This window comes from Diadema setosum, chromosome 11 (assembly GCF_964275005.1).
Source record: "Diadema setosum chromosome 11, eeDiaSeto1, whole genome shotgun sequence".
Classification (NCBI taxonomy): domain Eukaryota; kingdom Metazoa; phylum Echinodermata; class Echinoidea; order Diadematoida; family Diadematidae; genus Diadema; species Diadema setosum.
The window spans coordinates 9,506,664-9,527,399 of record NC_092695.1 but is presented as its reverse complement, the minus strand read 5'-3'; the positions used below and the strand labels follow the sequence as shown (position 1 = coordinate 9,527,399).

General features: G+C 37.3%; 1 protein-coding gene across 1 annotated transcript in view; it reads right to left on the bottom strand.

The window, feature by feature from the left end:
- Positions 1–13,265: 13,265 nt before the first annotated feature.
- The window catches only part of LOC140235013 (Na(+)/citrate cotransporter-like), a 41,961-nt gene continuing 34,490 nt past the window's right edge, over positions 13,266–20,736 (bottom strand). Inside the window, 6 exon segments of the mRNA XM_072315052.1 lie at positions 13,266–13,397; positions 14,449–14,586; positions 15,904–16,065; positions 17,539–17,660; positions 18,101–18,198; positions 19,647–19,751. Of these exon segments, the coding sequence (XP_072171153.1) occupies positions 13,266–13,397; positions 14,449–14,586; positions 15,904–16,065; positions 17,539–17,660; positions 18,101–18,198; positions 19,647–19,751 (757 nt within the window).

The window sequence follows — 20,736 nt, the reverse complement described above, 5'->3', positions numbered from 1 at the left end:
TCGTCCGTCAGTCCTAGTGAATTGTCGTAGCTATTACTCACGTCATCAAATGACGAGGACTTCGACGATGATTATGACGACACCTTCACAGTCGTATCAGATTTGTCAGATTTCTTTCTCAAATCGGACGATGACATCACCTCAGATCTTTCTCTTTCGGAAGACGATATTGCCGTCAATGTCGAGGGAGCCAAAACAAGCGACAATGACACATTTAGCCTCGTTGAAAACATCATGGACATCTTAATGGCAGACGCAGTCATTGGAGTCGGGCAGTGATGGGCGTGAAAATATCTTTGAGTTTTTTCAGGATTGCTTCATTTTATTTTTTGAGCAACAAATGATATCATTTCATAGTGATTTATCGAAAAAAAGAGCCACCCACATGCTTTTATTTCTGTCTTGCTATTTGCTCTAATTTTTATTCTTTTTGTAAGATTATTAAGATGCAAAAGATGCGATCTTCCCAAACAGAACATCGTGGGTGTCCGTCTCGTGGGATGACCACATGCATTTGCTAAACATGATAAAGGCCATGATGAAACAACACCGCATCATTCTGTGCATGATCAGTCGAGTCAAATGATTAATTAATGACTTTTACTGATTGCACATTATGATATGCAATGTCTGGAGAAAAAAAACCCACAGTTTCTTGTAAATGTCCGAAGGCAAGCCATCCAAGAATGTGTAATTCTCATGCATCTTGATTAGGGAAAAGTATAAAAAAAAAAAGCTTACATGAGTGAAATCTATGCTATAGATTTGTTGCTGCTGTTGTTGTTGTAAATGATGCAAGTCTTGACATTGACGATTGTGTTTACCATTCTCTCACACAATCAAATAAATTTCAGGGTAATGAGAACAACATGACAAAGAGTTGGATAAAAAAAAAGAAAGTATATTTGTAATGCAACGTAATATCTTAACTGTGACTGCCATTGATGATATACTGTATAATGCAATCATTACTATTTTTTTTCATACAAAAACACAAAATATACAAAGAATGTCAGTGAAACTCAGTTACACGCTGTAGGCTGATATTATAATAATCAAATCATTAAGATACTAGCTGAAATACGGTTAGAAAATATAACCACCCACATGAATGTATATACATAGGCCCTACATACATACATATTCAGTTCATAGATACTTTTTAACACTAGAAGAAGACCGCATGACGTTGATTTATCAGAACAAAAGCATGACTATTACAGGCAGACTTTTTGGATTGGTTTAATGGATGACAAGAAGCGATCTTCTTGTTCTGTCCGATTTACAGCCTATTCATGTCTGACTTCAGTGCATAAGGGAAATCGGTAAAAACATGGTTTATCGTTCAATTGGTGACCAGATGCGCTAATGTAGTTTATGTTGCTAGAAACCCCCAAAATGATCAAGGAAGTTTATGAGACTCTCCAGACCAGTTGAAGTATCAAATCCTAACATTGCGTCCTCATGCATTGAACATCATGTCTATAAGTACGATTTATTCCTTCAGAGGAATTATGCTTCATAAGAATCTCAATGTTATCAGTCTCTCTGTACTGGTCTGTTACATTGAGAATACAAATTACAGCTACATCTAAGTAAATCTCGTTCCGCACCTGCCAATTATTGTCTGATCTATTCAGTGCGTGACCCAGAACTGCTTCATTAGTCACTATACCTGCCATGAAAAGGGTTATATGCAGGCGTCACACTGTCCTGAAATTGAGCAAAGATGAACAGAAAATAAATGAAATGTTCAGATTCGGCTCTGATCGTATAAACTTCGGGTCATTCGTGACGACATTTGAAGCCATCGTAAGACTGCCGATCGAGTTTCTCAGGATCCGGCAGCAACTTCATGAGCGGTGGCAAAATCTTTGGCAAGCCAAACTAAATGGTCCGACGATCTTGCTGAGGTTCACCTCGTATGTCTGTATGTACGTAGCTACTGAAATATGTGTCACATTTTTTCAAAGGGGAAAATAGTCATTCCAGTGTCTCTGCCTGCTTTTTATACAGTTTTCTTGCTGTTTGTACTCACAAACACAGGTATTGTTCTTGGTAAATCGTCCCCTGAAATTCCTACCTCAAGACAAAAATTGTACTCTTATTATACTTCAAGCTTGGTTTACGCATAATGCTTTCTCATGTTTTGTGTACAGACATTCCTTTGCCAGCTACTCAAGCATCTTATATAACTCAGCCAGGTGAATGTCGTCTATGCTATAGATGATGTCTCCCACACTATTGGAGTTTTTCTTGATTTTTCGAAGGCCTTCGACACAATTGACCACGATAGTTTGATTTACAAGCTACGACATTATGGTATACGTGGGAAGGCTTTGGACTGGTTTCGAGATTATTTATCAAACAGAAAACAATTTGTGAGGCGAACGAGTTGATTCTCAGAGTTGGGCTCTCCAGACATGCGAGGGAACCGGGAGGGGAACCCTCTCCTTGTGCCCCGTAGAAGTCTTCACCTTACGTCTTTACGAAGAACACAGCCAGCAGCGACGCGACTCCGAGAGCCACCCAGAGCACAAACCCAACCCAAGATGCCGTCTGATGGAACCAACACAGAATTATTTGTAATTATGTAGGTTTCCTTGGAAGGATATTTTGTCCACATACATGCACACACAGGAACACACACACACACACACACACACACACACACACACTATTGCACTATTGTATATGCATTCATAATGTTATCACCTATCAGTCCGAGATGAGCTTAAGAAGTCTAAACGGATGACCCACAATAGTTTACTATCGGTCTGAGCATTTGCACTAAAAAGATAATATTAATTTTGTCTTCTTGTACTGCCGCTGCTCAATCAGATGACCCTGCCTTTACCATCAACCCAGCATTACCAGGTACATTTTGTACCAATTTACACACCTGGATTGGGAAGGACTTGGAAAGAAACAAATACATCTTTTCCATTGACATAATATCATAGGCACTTGATGGGATTCGAACTCGGGACCTCCTATCGAAAGTCACAAGGCTTATCCACTATGTCATAATATAGTGCCCCAAACAAATACTGATATTATTGATTAATTTTCACTTCTAAATTGAATGATATCTTAGAAAAATTGGAAAGCAAAAAGAAGGGGTTGATGGGCAATTTTGATATTGATTTATTGAATTATGGAAGTCATAGTAAAACAAAAAATCTTTTTGATATAGTGTTTTCTTTTACTGCATTTCCTTTGATGTCGAATCCAACTCGTAAGATTCATTAAGTCAACCAGCGCTTCTCTAATTGGCAACATTTATACCAACACTACTGCGCAACAAGAACATTTTCAACGGAATAATTTATGACGATCTCTCTGATCATTTTCCAATAGTGAGAGGTAGACAATGTTATCATAAATCGTTAAGGAAAAAATGCGTTAAGAAAAAAATATTTTGATCGCGAAAAAAAAAATTGCTGTTGTTTAAAAATAGACTGAAGACTGTTAATTTTTTTAAAGAATGTTCAGATGTAAATGACAGTTATAGTAAGTTTATTGAAAAATTTAATATGCTATATTGTGAATGTTTTTCTCTTAAGATTATTCGTAATAAGAAAAATAGATGTATATAGGAAATCTCGGATTTCTCAAGGTATATTCAAATCTATAAAATTTTAAGAATAATTTGTATAAGGCAAGTCTTATATATCCTGATGTTAAACATATATTTAGATATAAGAAGTACAAAAATAAACTTTCCTATATTATTCGTTATTCAAAATATAAGTATAACAGTGAAATGTTTTCATCAACACGTGATCTTAAAAAAAAAACCAACAACAACAAACAAACCTGGAGGCATATTAATAAACTTAGGAAGGAAAAACACAATGTTAGGCCACTGCTATTTTTATCATATGTAAATGATATTGTGAATTGTTCCAAAATGTTGAATTTTTCACTTTTTGCTGATGACACCGTAGTATTATATTCTCATAGCATTGTAAACACACTTCGAAGGGGTCCCCTGCATGTGATATGCATTGTCTTTGTTTTATTGTGTACATGGTGTACTTCCTATTTCTTGTGCCGATTAAATTGAATTGAATTGAAAAAATAGGATTCACACAAAAAATGTCATACTAATGTCTGCACTTTTATCATTGATTCATTTGCTACAATTGTACTTACTTCTGCAGATACGAGATAATCGAAGAAATGGTGCCAGGGACTGTCATTGGGCGATATGTCTTGGTAAGCCTTACACCTGTTGAGATCAATTTCAGTCAAGTCTCAAGAACGCTAAAAATGGTCATATGAAATCGTCCATGTTCAGTAACTTTCTTAGACGGGGTATGCTGTCATATTTAACACACACACACACCCACACACTTTTTTTTTTTCATTGATATTTATTGATTTCATTCAAATCATTCATAAATCAACCCATTCTGGGTGTAACATGAACAAAATCGGTACAAATGCAATTCAAAACACAAACAAATCCATTTGTCAATTTATGCTGCAAATAATCTCTCTTCAACATAGATAACTCGATTATAAATCAACCCTACAAACAATTTCTTCACGAGAAAGTTTTGACATGTACCAAACCTATATCCCTTGAATAATATTATATTGAATCATGTAACTCACGCGCACACACACACACACACACACACACACACACAAACACACACATGTGTTGTATACATACATCTGGGCTCGACACTAACTTTTTTTTTTTCTCTGGTGGCCCATCTGGGCCATTATAATGTTTGAATATGAGATTTTGCTGCCCCTAACAAGAAATACAGTGGGGCAGATTAAAAGGAAATGTGAAATTTCATTTCTGATTTTAGCTGCCCGATCGGGCTACCGAAAGATTTTTTTGTTTGTTTTTAATTGAGTGGGGCGCGACATAAATTTTAGTTGCACCTGGGCCCGGACCACCGGGCCAATACTAATGTCAAACCCTATATGTGTATATATATATATATATATATATATACTACTCAAAAAAGGTTAAGGACCACTTTTTGTTTTTCGCAACTCGTAATTCTTTTCCAAGCAATGAGTGGATTCTATTCTTTTAATTTTTGGTTTGTCTATATAGTGTTCTCATTGGTATAAAATCTGTTTTAAAACATCAAATGCACATTTTCATGATGAGAATTTGGGAAATTTCCAGGAGAAAAATACCTCGTTGAAAAAAAGTTATGCACAAAGAAAAAGTGGTCCTTAACTTTTTTTTAGTAGTGTATATATATATATATATATACATATTCCTAGTTGGCACCTTAGGGAGACATATTGGGGGGAAGTGTCTTCATTAGGGAGACAACTGGTCATTAAGGAGACAATTTTCGTGTCTCCATTGCGTAAACTGCCATTGAACATGTATATAATAAATTTGCATATAAAACAAATGGAAATGTCTTCCAAATGACCCATCTAGGAGTATATATATGTATGTATATATATGTATATATTACATAATTCACTGTAGAATACAATTCAAAATTAACCTAATGTTTTATCACTACAACAGCTTGTCACATGCTATATGTCATGGTTACACTATATAAGTGTTCACGTTTCCAAACGGAAAGAGTGCAAAAATGAAACTTAAATAAAAAGCCAGAAAAAAGAAAGATGAAATCTTCTCTCCTGCATGGAGATGTCATACAGTATTCATATCACAAAGTGGCCCTATGTTCTTAGTACTTATAATCTGTTGATTGTAAAGGAATACTTACGTAAAATATTGTTCTTCGACTGTGAGAGTGTCACACAGCTTCTTAAAGCCCACGGCAACAATGCAGGAAGATACCAGAAGGAGCAGGCCAACGAGGAAATATATTGCCGGTTTGATGATTGGCACTGATTCTCTGATTGGACAATTCAAGTGAGGTGATATGGTCATGGATTACTTACAGTCTATCACGAACATAATGGGCCATACGCAAAACGATAACACCATTAAACACGGTACTACTCTTAATCTTTGTTATTGTACTGTATATATAATCATAGCCAAATAAAAACTCTTCATTTTTCATGGAATGTACATAGTTTAGAGGAACCAATCACGAGTAAAAATTAAAACTAAAAAAAAAAAAAAAAAAAAAAAAAAACCCTGACTGGACGGATTTATTGAATTTGGCATGATGAACGTTGAAAATAAGTTCATTGACTTACATTAGGGAGAGTGGTTTCCCCTTTCGAATCTCCCACACCTGCAAACAACCGAGTGCAAAAGCTACGACCAAAGCAATAACCTTTGGAAAAATTAAGAAGTAGAAATATATTTAAGACGTGAGAAACGAGAAAGATATAATTTTGCTCCTGAAATGGAACTGAAAGGAAGGATAAGGTGACATCAGTGTTGTAAAGTAACAATATTTCTACAAAACATTACTCCGAAGGTAAAACAATATACATATTGATCTGTACAATTATCAGCAAGCAACTTTTTGTATGTCGGATTGATTTGATGTATTACGTGCTTACTGAAATATGTACTTCGTTCTTTGCTCTCTCCTTCAGTACTGCCAATAGGAATGCGAGTGCCTCAGTTATATGCATGTGATTATTATCAGTGACGTATAAGAGTTATAGTACAAAGTATTTAGCTTTATGTCTTCTGTACTGCCTCTTTTTCACCTCAGTGGCTATATTCAAAGGACCAATTTATCTGCAAAATGAACGTGTAACAGTCATAGTGCTTTCATATTATATTGCCTTTTATTTTGTTCGAAAGGGGACATCCCACGTGACCGACAGCCACGAGTCATACGGCCCACGAGTTCGACATTGAAAAAAGGTCCATGAGTCATACAGCCCACGAGTCAGCCCATGAGCTCGACACTAGGCAAATAAGGCCCATGAGTCGGACAGGAGTCCCCCGCCCCCCCCCCCCCCCGAAAAAAAAAAAAGGCACACGAGACAGACATTGCATCACGAGGTGTCGATCTCGTGGGCCTTTTTTGCCTCATGTCGAGCTCGTGGCGTGTTATGACTCGTGGGCTGTATGACTCCTTGTTGAATTCGTGACATGCACCGTGTAAGAAATACAATATGAAAATATCCTTGCATAGGCCTATCATGTAAGTTATAATATTGGCATAAACAGAATCCGCATATACTGGACTGATGTATTTACCCCTTGAATCCACAGGACTGATGAACAGCCGTGTTACATGTACACTGATAAAATTTGTTTGTGCAGTCAGAATGTGCAGTCAAGAAAACTGGGAACGAAGAAGGAGTACAGGCTTGTACAGCTAAACTATTTCACTCAGTGATTATAGATGCGATGATTAAATACATTTACACGTGTATTGTGCACATAATATCATAATACATTGTGTGTGTGTGTGTGTGTGTGTGTGTGTGTTTGAAAATGCCTGCTTGCCAACAGTAATTACTTTCAATCAAGACGAATGGAAACATAAATATCGATATCAATCGTGGAATACGACTCTTACATTGACACCAATGACGTAGTTGCAGTTTGAGTCTTTGCCTCCTACAAGCAAACCAGCTTTCGTTTTGGTATACAGAATGCATGCGTCGAAATCACCCTGCGATAAAGATGCGAAGACAAAATATTGTCATACTAACTTGTAAAGGAAACGAAGGAAAGGCAACAGTGTACGTCATCTTTGGTTTAGATGTACGCTTTCATTTACGTTTAAAACGAACGATACAAGAATAATCATAAAACTAAATGATATCGAGATATCGAATTATCTGTCATATACGCGCATTTAACGGTATCAAAAGAGAGAAAACTTTATTACGGAATAAGAATTGTCCAAAAGTAAAACCTTAAAAATCATGATCACATTATTGAGCTAATTGAGATGATCGCTTTAAAGGTGCACTTACGATTATTTCCTACATAGTTGGCATACATGTGTATTGTGATGTGCTGAGCTGTAAAATGGATCCTTTTGCCATCAATCAATCAATCAATCAAGCAATCAATCAATCAATCAATCAAGCAAGCAATCAATCAATCAATCAATCAATCAATCTATCTATATCTATCCATCCATCCATCTATCTATCTATCTATCTACCTATAATCTATCATATTTTATCTATCTATCTATCTATCTATCTATCTATCTGTCTATCTATCTATCTATATCTATCTATCTATCTATCTATCTATCTATCTATCTATCTATCTATATCTATCTATCTATCTATCTATCTATCTATCTATCTATCTATCTATCTATCTATATATCTATCTATCTATCTATCTATCTATATGTCTTGACGTACCTTCAGGAGTGACATAATGATAACCACAGCGAGGGAAACACCCAGTATGCTCAGCAGGGCTGCAACCTCGAGCGCCCCGAAGACAACTCTCTTGGACGGCATTGCCAGTGCTTTCACTCTGTCACGAAGCTGTAGTGAAAAATGTCAAGTCCTAGAAATCCCCCACTGGTCCGCGTCTTACGATGATATCAGTCCTTTTGATTCTTTTATCGCCGAATCTTAGGTTTGTCTGTCATATTTACGAAGGCTATATAGTATACCACTGGCTACCGTATGTCTGAGGAGTGACGTATGAGTTATTGTAAAAATAGATATGATCCCGTCATTACGGAGATAAAGGGCTGTTAGACAGTAAGGTACAAGGTTAGTATTCAGTGTTAGGCCAAGGATGCCGAGTTCGGTTTAATTATTAATTCAACTGAAACAGGGACCGCGGAACGTTTTAAAAGTGCGTGTGTGTGTCTGTGTGTGTGTGTGTGTGTGTGGGGGGGGGGGGGGTAAAAGGTCAATGATTAAAATCTTCCCCATCCCCCCCCCCCCCCCCTCCGCAGCTTGAAGGGGGAAATCTCCAGACGGAACTGTCGGAAAGACATGGGTTATACTTTTTTTTATTCTTTTTTTTTTTTGCAAATGGCCATAATGTGGATTAAAGGAGATTCAAGTCAACATACTTTCTATGACGCGTGGATTCTGTGAGTGTAGAAATATTTGCAAAATCATCAATGAAATGCTTTTAAGAAATGTCAGGAAGTCCGTTCAAAATGCATGGATTTTGGAAGGTTTGCCATCACGAGAAAGTTACAACAGCTCTTTATTTCTTTCTTGCATGGTCACTATTTATACAACAAAGAAAATCACATTGAAGTCGTAGTTCTGCTTTCAAATTTGCAAATATCTCCCTATCTATCTTTCTATACAGTGTATATACAGTGTATACGTACATTATAGTGTATATCATACACTTGGGTCAAGAAGAACATGTGGGTAAAATATATATCTTGTCCAAGGACGTTACACTGGACTGGGTTCGAACTCGTGTCCCCCGAATAAAAGTCAGGAATCTTATCCACTATACCCAGATGCCACAGTGCCATAGCGCCACGTTACGAACTGGTCATCAATACAGTATCATGATTGTATACGAACCATATACGTGATATTTCATGAGTGCTTGTGTGTTTTTGCTGAACTATTTGATCGAGTTTAGAAAGCTTTGTCTATTTTTTTTTCTTCTGATGTCTTTAGCTAGAACAGACAGGTCATAGCTCATACCACAATTATAATCATTATTTCTTGTTTGATCGGCATATTTCTAGACTTTCTCGAAGGCTTCTTACACCATTAATTATGATATTACATTTTGCTTACAATGGAAGATCTTGGTGGTTCAGAAAGTACAGAACATACAAAACAGAAAACATATATATTTCATTGAATTGGCATAACTCCAGCTTACAATTACATAAGTGTGGTGTTCCACACAAATAGTTTCTTACTGTTTATAATGTAATCATCTCATCATTTTTTTTTTTTTTTTTTTTTTTTAGGAGATCATCGGATGCCTTTTCGTTTACAATCTTTGCCTATGATTCAATACACTCTTGCTCATGAGCATCCCAACACTCCTGTTTACATCGTATTCTTGTCTCGGAAAAAAAAGTTACTCATCCAGAGGGTGAGAGCTTTTAAATTATCACTTAATATTCTCAAACAAAGTAGATGTTTGTAAGCAACAGTTTAAAAGATTACCCACAAAATATCGTTTTCGATGTTTCTCCAGTAGAGATCATAGTTATTTCTCGGAATTATAATCGACAATAAATTTTCGTGGAAAACCCATACCATCATTTAAGTTAATCATCCGAACCCTGATATTGCTCTACTGTTTGGGAAACTTTCATTAATACTGATATCTAACAGTATAATGCTACTACATATAAAAGTTGCTTTATTTGCATGACTTGTTATGCAGCAAATAACGGGCAAAATATCTGATCCGCTACATATACTCCTTCGTGGGAAAGAAATTTGAGTTTGTTTCAGTCTGAACATCGGATGATATTAGTACAATTGCAATTAATGCACTCTCACGCTTTCTACACTCTGGGGCTCCGCAGAAACAAATCTTCACACAATCACCCTACTAGGAGGTCCAACAAGTTCCGTCTATACCTCTACTGAGAACACCATTAGTATATAATACGTTCCCTTATATAATACGCCGGTTAAAGATTTTGAAACTCGCGAAAGTGAATTCACAGATGCTTGATTACTGAACGTTATTCATTTTTACTCCTTCAAATTCTATTGATCAAATCAGTAAACGAATCATGCAAATCAAAATGATTATTTGCATGATTATACAAAGCAGCATATAGAAAATATACGTAAGAGTCACAAAACCTGAATTCAGAATTGCAACAAAGCAGTCTCTGTGTGGAATGTAGAATATGTATCAAACATTCACCTTTTAGAATGTAATGGGAGAATTTCATTTTTCCTTGATGTATGAAATTATGTTCTTGGCATTCCACGTGAGGTTTGAATTCCACGTTGATAGGCTGTTTATTATCAAATTTGCAACAGTGGACATGATATTGCAAGGCCAGCAAAATTTAAAATTTGTCACCTTGGATTCCACACATTTTCTTATAAGGAGAAAGAGTAATATTCGAAGGATGTCTCTAATTCACTTTCAGTAAGAGCTCATCCAATATAAAAAGATTTACCATCGGGCATTAAAGGTATAGTTTACCTTTTGCAGACGAAACAAAAAACCAGCTTAAGTGCTTCAAAATAGTTCTAAAATGTGAGTGAGGGATAGAAACAACCAGTGTAAAAAAAAAAAGTTAATCAGTGCAATCAATTTGAAGTAAAAATGTAAAAAATGTGAACAATAGTTATAATAAAATTATGTCCAGACTAAACCGTCTACAGTTATGGTGTAGTGAGAAAAATAGTGATATCTCCTTATATTTTAGGATTTATTGCAAAATTTTCATATGCAAAGATGTTTTGTAATACAACTGACCTACACATATGCATCAAATGTGATAACTCGTACATTTTTGAAATCACCGTTCCCAATGGTAAGCAATACCTTTAACAGAACATAAAATTATGAACATTGATTTCAGCTTCCATCTCACAAAATGAACAGTTGGGGGTATGTTCTCTTTTCATTTTAGATATAAATGCATTGAATACAAAGGCCTTATGGAAATAGGACAGTCTACATCCAGTGCATACGAAATTCAAACCATACACTTTTCTTTCCCAGTTGATATCAATATTTCCAGGAGATAGACGAGAAATCACTTTAAAAAATATGCATTCATATATGCATTCATACAAAATTATATAGGGTATATGCGTAACTCATGGCTTTCACCATAGTAACTTCTTGATGATATCAGCGTGAATGGCTAATTCAAATGCACGCAATAGTTATGTTTAGGCAGGGCTCGACACTACTTTTTTTTTTCTTCGGTGGTCACACTTTGACCAGTAAACGCTTTGAATATGAAAATTTCAACTTTCAACTTTATTTTCATTTCCATGAAATAAACAGGGAAAATTGTATACAATGCATTAACAGAACATATTTGTAATAATTTCAAAAACATTAACAAAATACAAACATTAACAAAATACAATGCATTAACAGAACATATTTGTAATAATTTCAAAAACATTAACAAAATACATGTGATCATGAGTAACAATATAATTGCATTTATAAGGTATATACATATGCATAGTACAAGGATTGGAATGGAAATGGAGGGTCCCACTAAAAAGCCAAGCTTGTACGATATGGGACCCTCAGAAATACATAAGAGAACGAATAATGACTTCATGAAACTACAAACAAACATATGAAACAAAATCAAAGAAACCAGTGTCAACTGATATAAAATGAAATGACAGGAAGGAACGAAAAAAAGGGGGAAAAGGGGGAAAAAGACAAAAAATGAAAGTGCAACACACGCCATCGTGGACACAAGCAAACTGAATTGCAGGATGTAGGAGTAATAGGACGCACCCTGGAATGATATTGCGAAGAATTTGGTACATATACCAGAAAGAATGCAGAAGAGCGGACATGATAGGAGAGAATAGACACAATGATACACTGTTCAATAACAGTAACATCTGAGGAGGACTGACAGATTATTTTACTCTAATAATAGAAAATAATTGATATAATTGATTAATGCATAATTATAAAAAAAAGATGATGACTTAATTGAGATAATAAAACAAACCTAATTCGGATGTATGTTGTAAGATTTCAATAAAAATAATTTCAATTTATTCTTAAAAGAATTCAAAGTTCTTACTGTTACAATATCATTAGGAAGTGAGTTCCAATACTTTGGCCCATCGTAGATGAAGGTGTTCTGAGCCAGCAGAGTTCTTAAGAAGTGCAAATGAAATTTATTTTAGTTTGCCCGAAAAAGATAATTGGCCCGAAACAAAAGGAAACATAACAATCCACTCTGAATCTTCTCGCGCGTAGTTGCCCGATCGGAACAACGAAAAAAAAAAAAATTGGTTGAGATTTTGATGGCCCAACATCAATTTTCAGTGGCCCCGGACCATCGGGCCATTGGGCCAACGGGATACAAGTAACGTGGAGCCGCGGTTTAAGTTATCCTATTTACCATGGGATCTTTAATGTTGTCTTCTAAAATCGTACCATTGTCCCTTGTCGAATTATTCCTGTTTCTCATTATTTCTCAGGTTATCATTACCATAACATTAGGAATAAAAAAACAATAAAAAATAAACAAACAAAAATATTGAAAATTACATTGCGATATCTACTCTGCACGTCTTATTCTCATAATATGCCAATTTTCGTGCACATCGAGCCGAGCCGGGCCAGCCTTCCACCCCATAGTATCTCAATTCTTAACAAAACTGCATGAAAGACGTTCAACGGGAGTGTGAAAACCAACAACAGACACCATTCAAGGCACTATTGAAGAGACAACTTAAGCTTGAAGAGTGGTACCGTTGGCCCAGTCCGGGAAGGTGTTGACATTGAAGACCCAGACGCCCAGCGTGTTCAGACTGAGGTTGGAGACGAGGACACACGCAATGTTCATCATCAGCCCTGCCTTTGCCTGTCATATCAGATCAGGAAAAGAACAATGAGGATGATTATGACGTGGATGACGATCAACAACCACGACCACCACAAACACAACAACAATACTCAGGGCTGGCGCTGCGTTTTTAAAAGTGGGGGGGGGGGGGCAATTTATATTTCTGGTACCACTTTTCTAAAACTTCCGGGGTTCATCAGCTGACAAAAAGTATGGTGGGGGTTAGCGGTTAGTCCCTATGTATTCCTTTGTATAATATGCAAAACAAGCGAAGAGGGCGAGCACGCGATTGCTATAGTATTGAAACAACAAAGCGCTGAGAGTAGGAACAACATGAAATCGATGTGTGTCATCAAGTCGTATAAAATCCAGGGAGAAAAAGTCTTAATTATAACAATGTCACTGTTGGTGGAGATAAATTTCATCATTAAATCATATCCGTTCCTTTTGGAGCCCACCTCCGCCCTCTATAATACCTGCGGCTGATGGAAGGAAGGATACGGAAAGCAAAACTCAGTAATTCGGCTTTATAATAAACTAGTGCAAGTACGCCAAGGAATGTTTAAGACAAAGACGTTTAAGACTGTTGACATCAGCTGAGCAGAGTGCTCTCTTGCGTTTGGGGCAGCAAAATCAAAAGTGAATAGGAGCAGAGAGGAATCCACCGATCAATGCACTAAGTGGCTATTTGATAATCGTTGAAAAGGGAAACTCCGTCCTGGTTTGTACGTGCTCTTTCGAATTTTCTTCAAGTATAAAGATATTCTCTTGCATTACCTACGGTAACTACCATGCGAATTGCTCAATAAGAGGGCTTACAAAAAGATGGGTTGGTATTATTATTCATCTAGTACTGCAGTAGTTGCATGAAGTCAGCGACAAAAACTGAAAAATAAGATCAGTTTCAAGCAAAGTGATTTTGGGATATGTACATCGACAAAACATATTTTTCGATGACATTTTATTTTGTGCTGATTGCTGGTTACGGTTCTTTTCATAGCTATTTGTTACACTTGTTTGTTTGTTTGTCCGTCTGTTTGTTTGTTTTGCCGAAGTTTAGTATACTCACCATATCCATGACGGAGAGTTGCCCGTGGGCGAAGGCGATGGCGTTTGGAGGCGTGGCTACCGGAAGCATGAAAGCGAAGGAGCACGCGATGGCTGCTGGGAGCATCATATACAACGGGTTCATTCCAAGACTGGTGCTCTACAACAAAATATACGCGCAACAAGGAGTGCCTTTCAGTATCGAAAGAATAATTACATAGTTTTATCTCTGTTGACGATCCCTATAATAACGCAGCCCAAACGCAAATTAATTTGTAGTGTTACATCATGCGTGAACAGAAGTTGACTTTAGAATTCAAGAACTGGGGGGCGTTTCATCAACGAGTTCGTCGGAGGTTTTCACCGACAAATTTGCTATCAGCCAATCAGACGCAAGGATTTCAGTAGCTTTTAACAGTTGTCGGTGTAAATCACCGACAAAAAGTTTCATGAAACACCCCCCAGATGTATAACCTATAGATGAGAGCGACAGAGATTGAAGAAATTATTTACAGCCTTAACCCGATACACTTTTTGATTTTTTTTTTATTTTCTTAATGATTCCTGGTAGATCTGAATGGTTGTAAAATCAGTTTGACCTCAGAGAGACTACTGCTGTAAATGTGGCAGCCACTTTTTATATTCTTGCATGACCTACGTTTCTATATAGTTCAACTCAAACGTAGGCTGATGCTCACTGTATTGGCTATACGATAGGCAGGAGGGTTGGTATCTTTAGTCGAGGGTGCCAATAGTGTTGGATCAGGGATCTTTCTAGCAAGCCATCACGACTGTTTCTACCTAGTTGACTGATTACAAGTATCAATCGATCCAAGAATTCATCACAAGATGACGTCATATTTCAAACGCGATGCCGATTAGGCAAGCATGGTTTTCAATAGACGTTTTTTTTTTTGGGGGGGGGGGTTGGTTTTTTTTCTTCGTAAGGGCCCGTCACGTGAACAGGTCACTTCCTCTTTCTCTTCTTTTAGATTTTCTTCTTTCTATTTAATTCAATTCGATTCAATTCAAATATTCTTCTATTTCCATCCATGCGACAAAATGTTATACATAATACAAATCATATTCTTGACAAATTATATTTTATAACAATTTGTATGAAGAAAAAGACATCAAATAACATACAGTATACATATAGGGTTTATCATGATAAATGAGAAAAACAATGCATATTTTGCAAAGGTGGCAAAAAGCAAAATATAGCGATGGAAAAGAGCCCTTCACGACAATTCACGACAAATATGTAGACTGTATTTTTCTTTTTTTTTTCCCTGTATGCAAACCCCGACTTGCTCGAAATGTAACTTCGTGCTTGAAAATGTTTACCACGTCGTTATCATTTTTATTTTGAAAATGCGCTTCCAGAGACCACTTGAAAAGTTTCATTTCAATTTGTTTGTGAATGATACAGATAGCGATATCGAATAGAATGGATGTCAAATTATTGAATGCTTACAAGCTCAGCGAAAATTGGGAGAAAGATGGTTGCTGTGGCGGTGTTACTGGTGATTTCCGTAAAGATGGCCACTATTGTGGAGATTATGATTGCCATGGCCGCAGGAGGGAGCCCTCCAAACACCGTGAACTGGCTACCGAGCCAAGCGGACAAGCCAGACACCTAGAACATGGAATCAAGAAAGAGCGAAAAATCATAGGTTTTAGCGCAATACGCAAATTGATTAGTATTCATGTGGTTTTATTTGGTCGAAAGAAAATAAACACTCCGTTACACATCTATTCAGCAGGCAGACATATAGATTTGTCGAGCATGCTTTATCAGTGTCGAATTTTCTAGAAGTCTTTTATATTTTCGCTTGTTAGATTCTTGCTGAGAATATTCGGTGTCCACCTCAATCCCAAATGCTCCCAAGTTGATGACGTAACAAAAGGCTTCTACGTTGAGAAATCGGGCGATTTTCAGCATGCATACGGAGGCCTTTAATTTGAAATCACTGATCTTTATGGAAGAACAAGATGTTTAAAGCCTAATTTGTTTCAACAGACCTTTCCCAGACGAAGTCGGGCAATCAGGAGAGAGCGAAGGGTACCGCTTTGACAGACACACAACGAAAACCTTCTCTGGGTAGGTTTCCATAACAACCTAACAACGGTGTGTCATTCTGTTCAGACTTTTACGCATGCGTGTTGAGTGTAGCAAAGGAATGCTACCCTGAGAGCGTTTTAACAAGAGGATTTTCGGGATTATGTCGGGATAATTACTCTAGCTGGCTAGGATAAAATTTGGCAAAAGTTACCGCAATAACTTCCGAGCAACATTTGCGAGGGACGGTTTCAACAGGCAGGATAGATAAAGAAAAGGAAAAAAAGAAAGAAAAAGAAGATTACCCGGACGTTGTCACGGTAGCTCTGGTTTGAGAGGCTCTTTGAAAACGGGGCTACCGTTTTATAAGTGCTCAAGAATACCAGCTTGCAGGGGCGGATCCAGGAATTCTGTAAAGGGGGGGGGGGGGCGTGACTAATATTTCTGATGCCACTTCCGGGTTTCATTTCATTGTTTTTCTTTTTATTTCTCTTGTTTTTTACGAAAAATAAAGGGGGGGGGGCGTGCGCCGGTTGCGCCCCCCTCTGGATCCGCCACTGGCTTGGGTTTGATAGGACGATAGGAACATGTTTTCACTAACTGTCAGCAGGTTATTGGAAAGTAGTTTGAAGTTTGGATACCTGATACCACGTTTACACATGGCTGACATATCAAGCATTGGCAGTAATCGTGACAGAGCCGACACTTCCCGTCTGACATGTCTGAGTAAGATTAGGATTGATTGGCAGGATGCGAAAATGTCAAACTAATACCGGATATAATATTAGGTCAAGCGACTAATAGACTTCGACAGGACCGTGTGATGTCGCATCCGGAAACGAATTAGACCTCGATGAAGCCGAGGATACTGGTAGGGGAATACCCGGGTGTATGATCATCGGGTTCGAGTTGCAGGGAGAACCGGCAATGACGATTAGCATGAAGATTGATGTATTCGCAAATATCTGGGTACAGAATTACGACTCCGTTGCGTGCCAGACTATAAATGGGTCAGCATGATAATTAAAATCTTAAATTTGGTGTCCTCACCTTGCAGGCCTCGGCCAGGGCAGCTCCGCCCCCGAGGAGTAGGACGACGTTCCATGCCATCTTCTCGTGAATAACGGGCCAGGTTAGAATAGGGGTAATCCGTGAAGGTTTAACAGACGGATCTGGGCAAGAGAAGTTACAGGGTAGAGGTATAAATCTACTGCAGTCCCTAGTACACATAAGTCCACGTGACATTTCCGGATGGTAAGAATGCAATACAATTTAGTGTAAAATATGAATTCCAAGCCACTCATTCTTTCTTTATACTTCTGTTCTGTTCCTCTCTTAACACTAGAGGAAGGGCACAGAATCAACGAAAATCCGTTTCCAAAATGCGTCGCTACAATAAACAGATTGTCAGATTTTTGTCAAGCTTTCACGGAGTGTCTGATTAAATCTTTCTGCATTCACTGTAAAATCTATTCGGGGAATATTTCCCCTCGAAGAGGTTTATGAGTGTCATCTCACAACGCTTTTGTTTCTACAAACACGTGCGATAACATGGTTTTTCCGTATAAAGAACTAGGGCAGAAAACAGGGTTGATATCAAAGGATTTGTTACCGTTTCGTCCCTGTCTGGAGCAGAAGTAGGGCAGTCGAGAAGGGAACATAAAGAGGAGCAGCGATACGAAAATGACGGAGGTGGCATCGGTCACATAGCTGCGAAATTAATTCACATTAATTAATTCAATTCAATTCAATTCAATTCAATTCAATTCAATTCAATAGTTTATTTATTTCCATCATCAAAAGAAAAGAAAAAGTTGACATAATCCAAAGTGATACAAATTAAGTAATCCAAAGTGATACAAATTAAGTGATACAAATTAAGTAATACAAATTAAGTAATCCAAAGTGAAACAAATTAAGTGATACAAATTAAGTGATACAAATTAAGTAATACAAATTAAGTGATACAAATTAAGTGATACAAATTAAGTGATACAAATTAAGTAATACAAAGTAATCCAATGTGATACAAATTAAGAGACGGATGGATATTTTGACAAACAAGAGATCATTATCCCACTTAGGACTTGCGATTCCCAACCAAATAATGATCGTTTCAGCTCAATTATGTTTCAAACTTGATATCTATCTCCAGAGTTCAAGCTGTTCATTAGAGACTTTGTTTGATTCTTTCTTGGATCTTCAGGACCAAATGTGTGTGTGTGTTTAATTTTCTTATTTGTTTAAAAACACTAATGCATAATCAGGAATTATAGTATACTAAGCATATCTTTTATATTGTTATCATCCTTATAACATGTATTACAACATTTCTTTTACTGTAAGCATTGCAACAAAACTAAGTGCAACACGCCTAAACAAGACAATATCCACCAGTAAATTTAGTTCAATGCGCGTTTTTTTTTTTTAATTTAACAAACATACATAATATACAATAGGTAGATTGTAGGTTTTGACAATTTCAAACACAGCAATTGAAATTTCTGGATGCAGCGTTCAAAAATATTAATGACGTGAGTTTCTTTATTTTCAAAGAAGCTTTACATTAGATTTAAATGTGTGGGACATCCACACATTCATACCATACGTATACGGAATGTCTGCATGTGAACAATATAAGATATTGGTCTGATACACGAAGACAAGAAACAAATAGGGGGCCATATAATAGTACAGGATGTTGATTCTGTTCCTCATAAAATCTTAGGATTAATGTCGTCATTGAATTGCCTCTTTATATGCAAAGAATTTAAATAGTTTAGTCACCCAGAACAGATCCTATCTTATAGCACTCGACATAGTCTGATCAGTTTTAATGAAAACAAAATGATGGTCTATACAAGCATGGTTATATGCATTTTGCTGGGGTATACTTATTGTGGAGTGCTTTCCCTTTGGTATGTGTTATTGTTCTGTCTTCCTATGTAGTAAATTCGTTTGCCAGCGCAAAAGATATCTAAAATGTCCAAAGTGAAATAAGCTCTGGAATGAGCGGCAGCAAAGAATTAAACAGACACTCAGGCCAGTGAATATTTAATTGCAAGGACTCTTAGGTAAAACTTCGATCCACGTGGAGTAAAATGAACTTGTGCTTGTCATTTGTATGCACTGTGTATACAGTGTATCATAAAACTCACCCATCCTCGAAGGCGACGGACCAACCGCTGACGAACTTGGGATCCCGTGTTAGCCAAAGCAACACGAGAACGACGAAGTGAAACAGGATCGCCCATTCGGCGAATCTAAGGGGAGAAAGAAAGGGAGAGGAAGTGTGTGTGTATGTGTGTATGTGTGTGTGTATGATAGAGAGGAAAAAAATCGTCGTATGTTCACTCAAAATGAAGACGCGAAGTGAACATACAAAATAATCGTGCCGTCTACATCGATATAAATATAAAATTCATCAATAAAAAACAGCTAAAACAGGGATACGTTGATAAAATATCTTCAAAAGAGAACTAAAGAACACTGTTAATATCCCAACAATATCCCAACTAATGAGTTTGAGGCCATGACATTAAAACACGTTTCCGGCATCGCATTAACGAAGAAGAGCATACTAGTATTCTTATAGATCAAAATCATCACGGCAAAACCGCACTTCCTCTGCACTAATCTTCATCCGGTGAGTGCAATAACGACATTATATTTTATAGTGTACTGGTAGAGAACACGAACGCTGCTAAAATAGGAGATGCTCCGAATGCTCGGTGATTGCACTAAAACATACGACATTGTTCTTTTCTGAAGCCAGACAAAATGTGACAATATTATGCATAAATGCGCTGTAACTTAAAATGCATAGACATGCAGCACGAGTACATGGAACTTGGTAAGTCCAGATTTATCAACTCGTCTGAACTTGCAAAGAGGTCATCCCACGAGCCCAACATCCACGAGTCATAACGCCCACGAGCTCGACATTGAGAGAAAAAAAAATCACGAGTCATACAGCACAAACAAGTCATACAGCCCATGAGGTCGTCAATGGGCAAACAAAGCCCATGAGTCCGACCTTTGGCACACGAGGTCCACGAGTCTGACGCTAGGTAAAAAAAAAAAGTCCACGAGACGAACACATCGTACAGTAAGCTCCGTGATGTAACGAGTGTCAGACTCGTGGGCCTTGTTTGTTAAGTGCCTGACTGGATCATGAGCCTTTATTTGACTAGTGTGTGGCTCGTGGACGGTATGACTCGTGGGTATCACACTGGGGTCATCCCACTA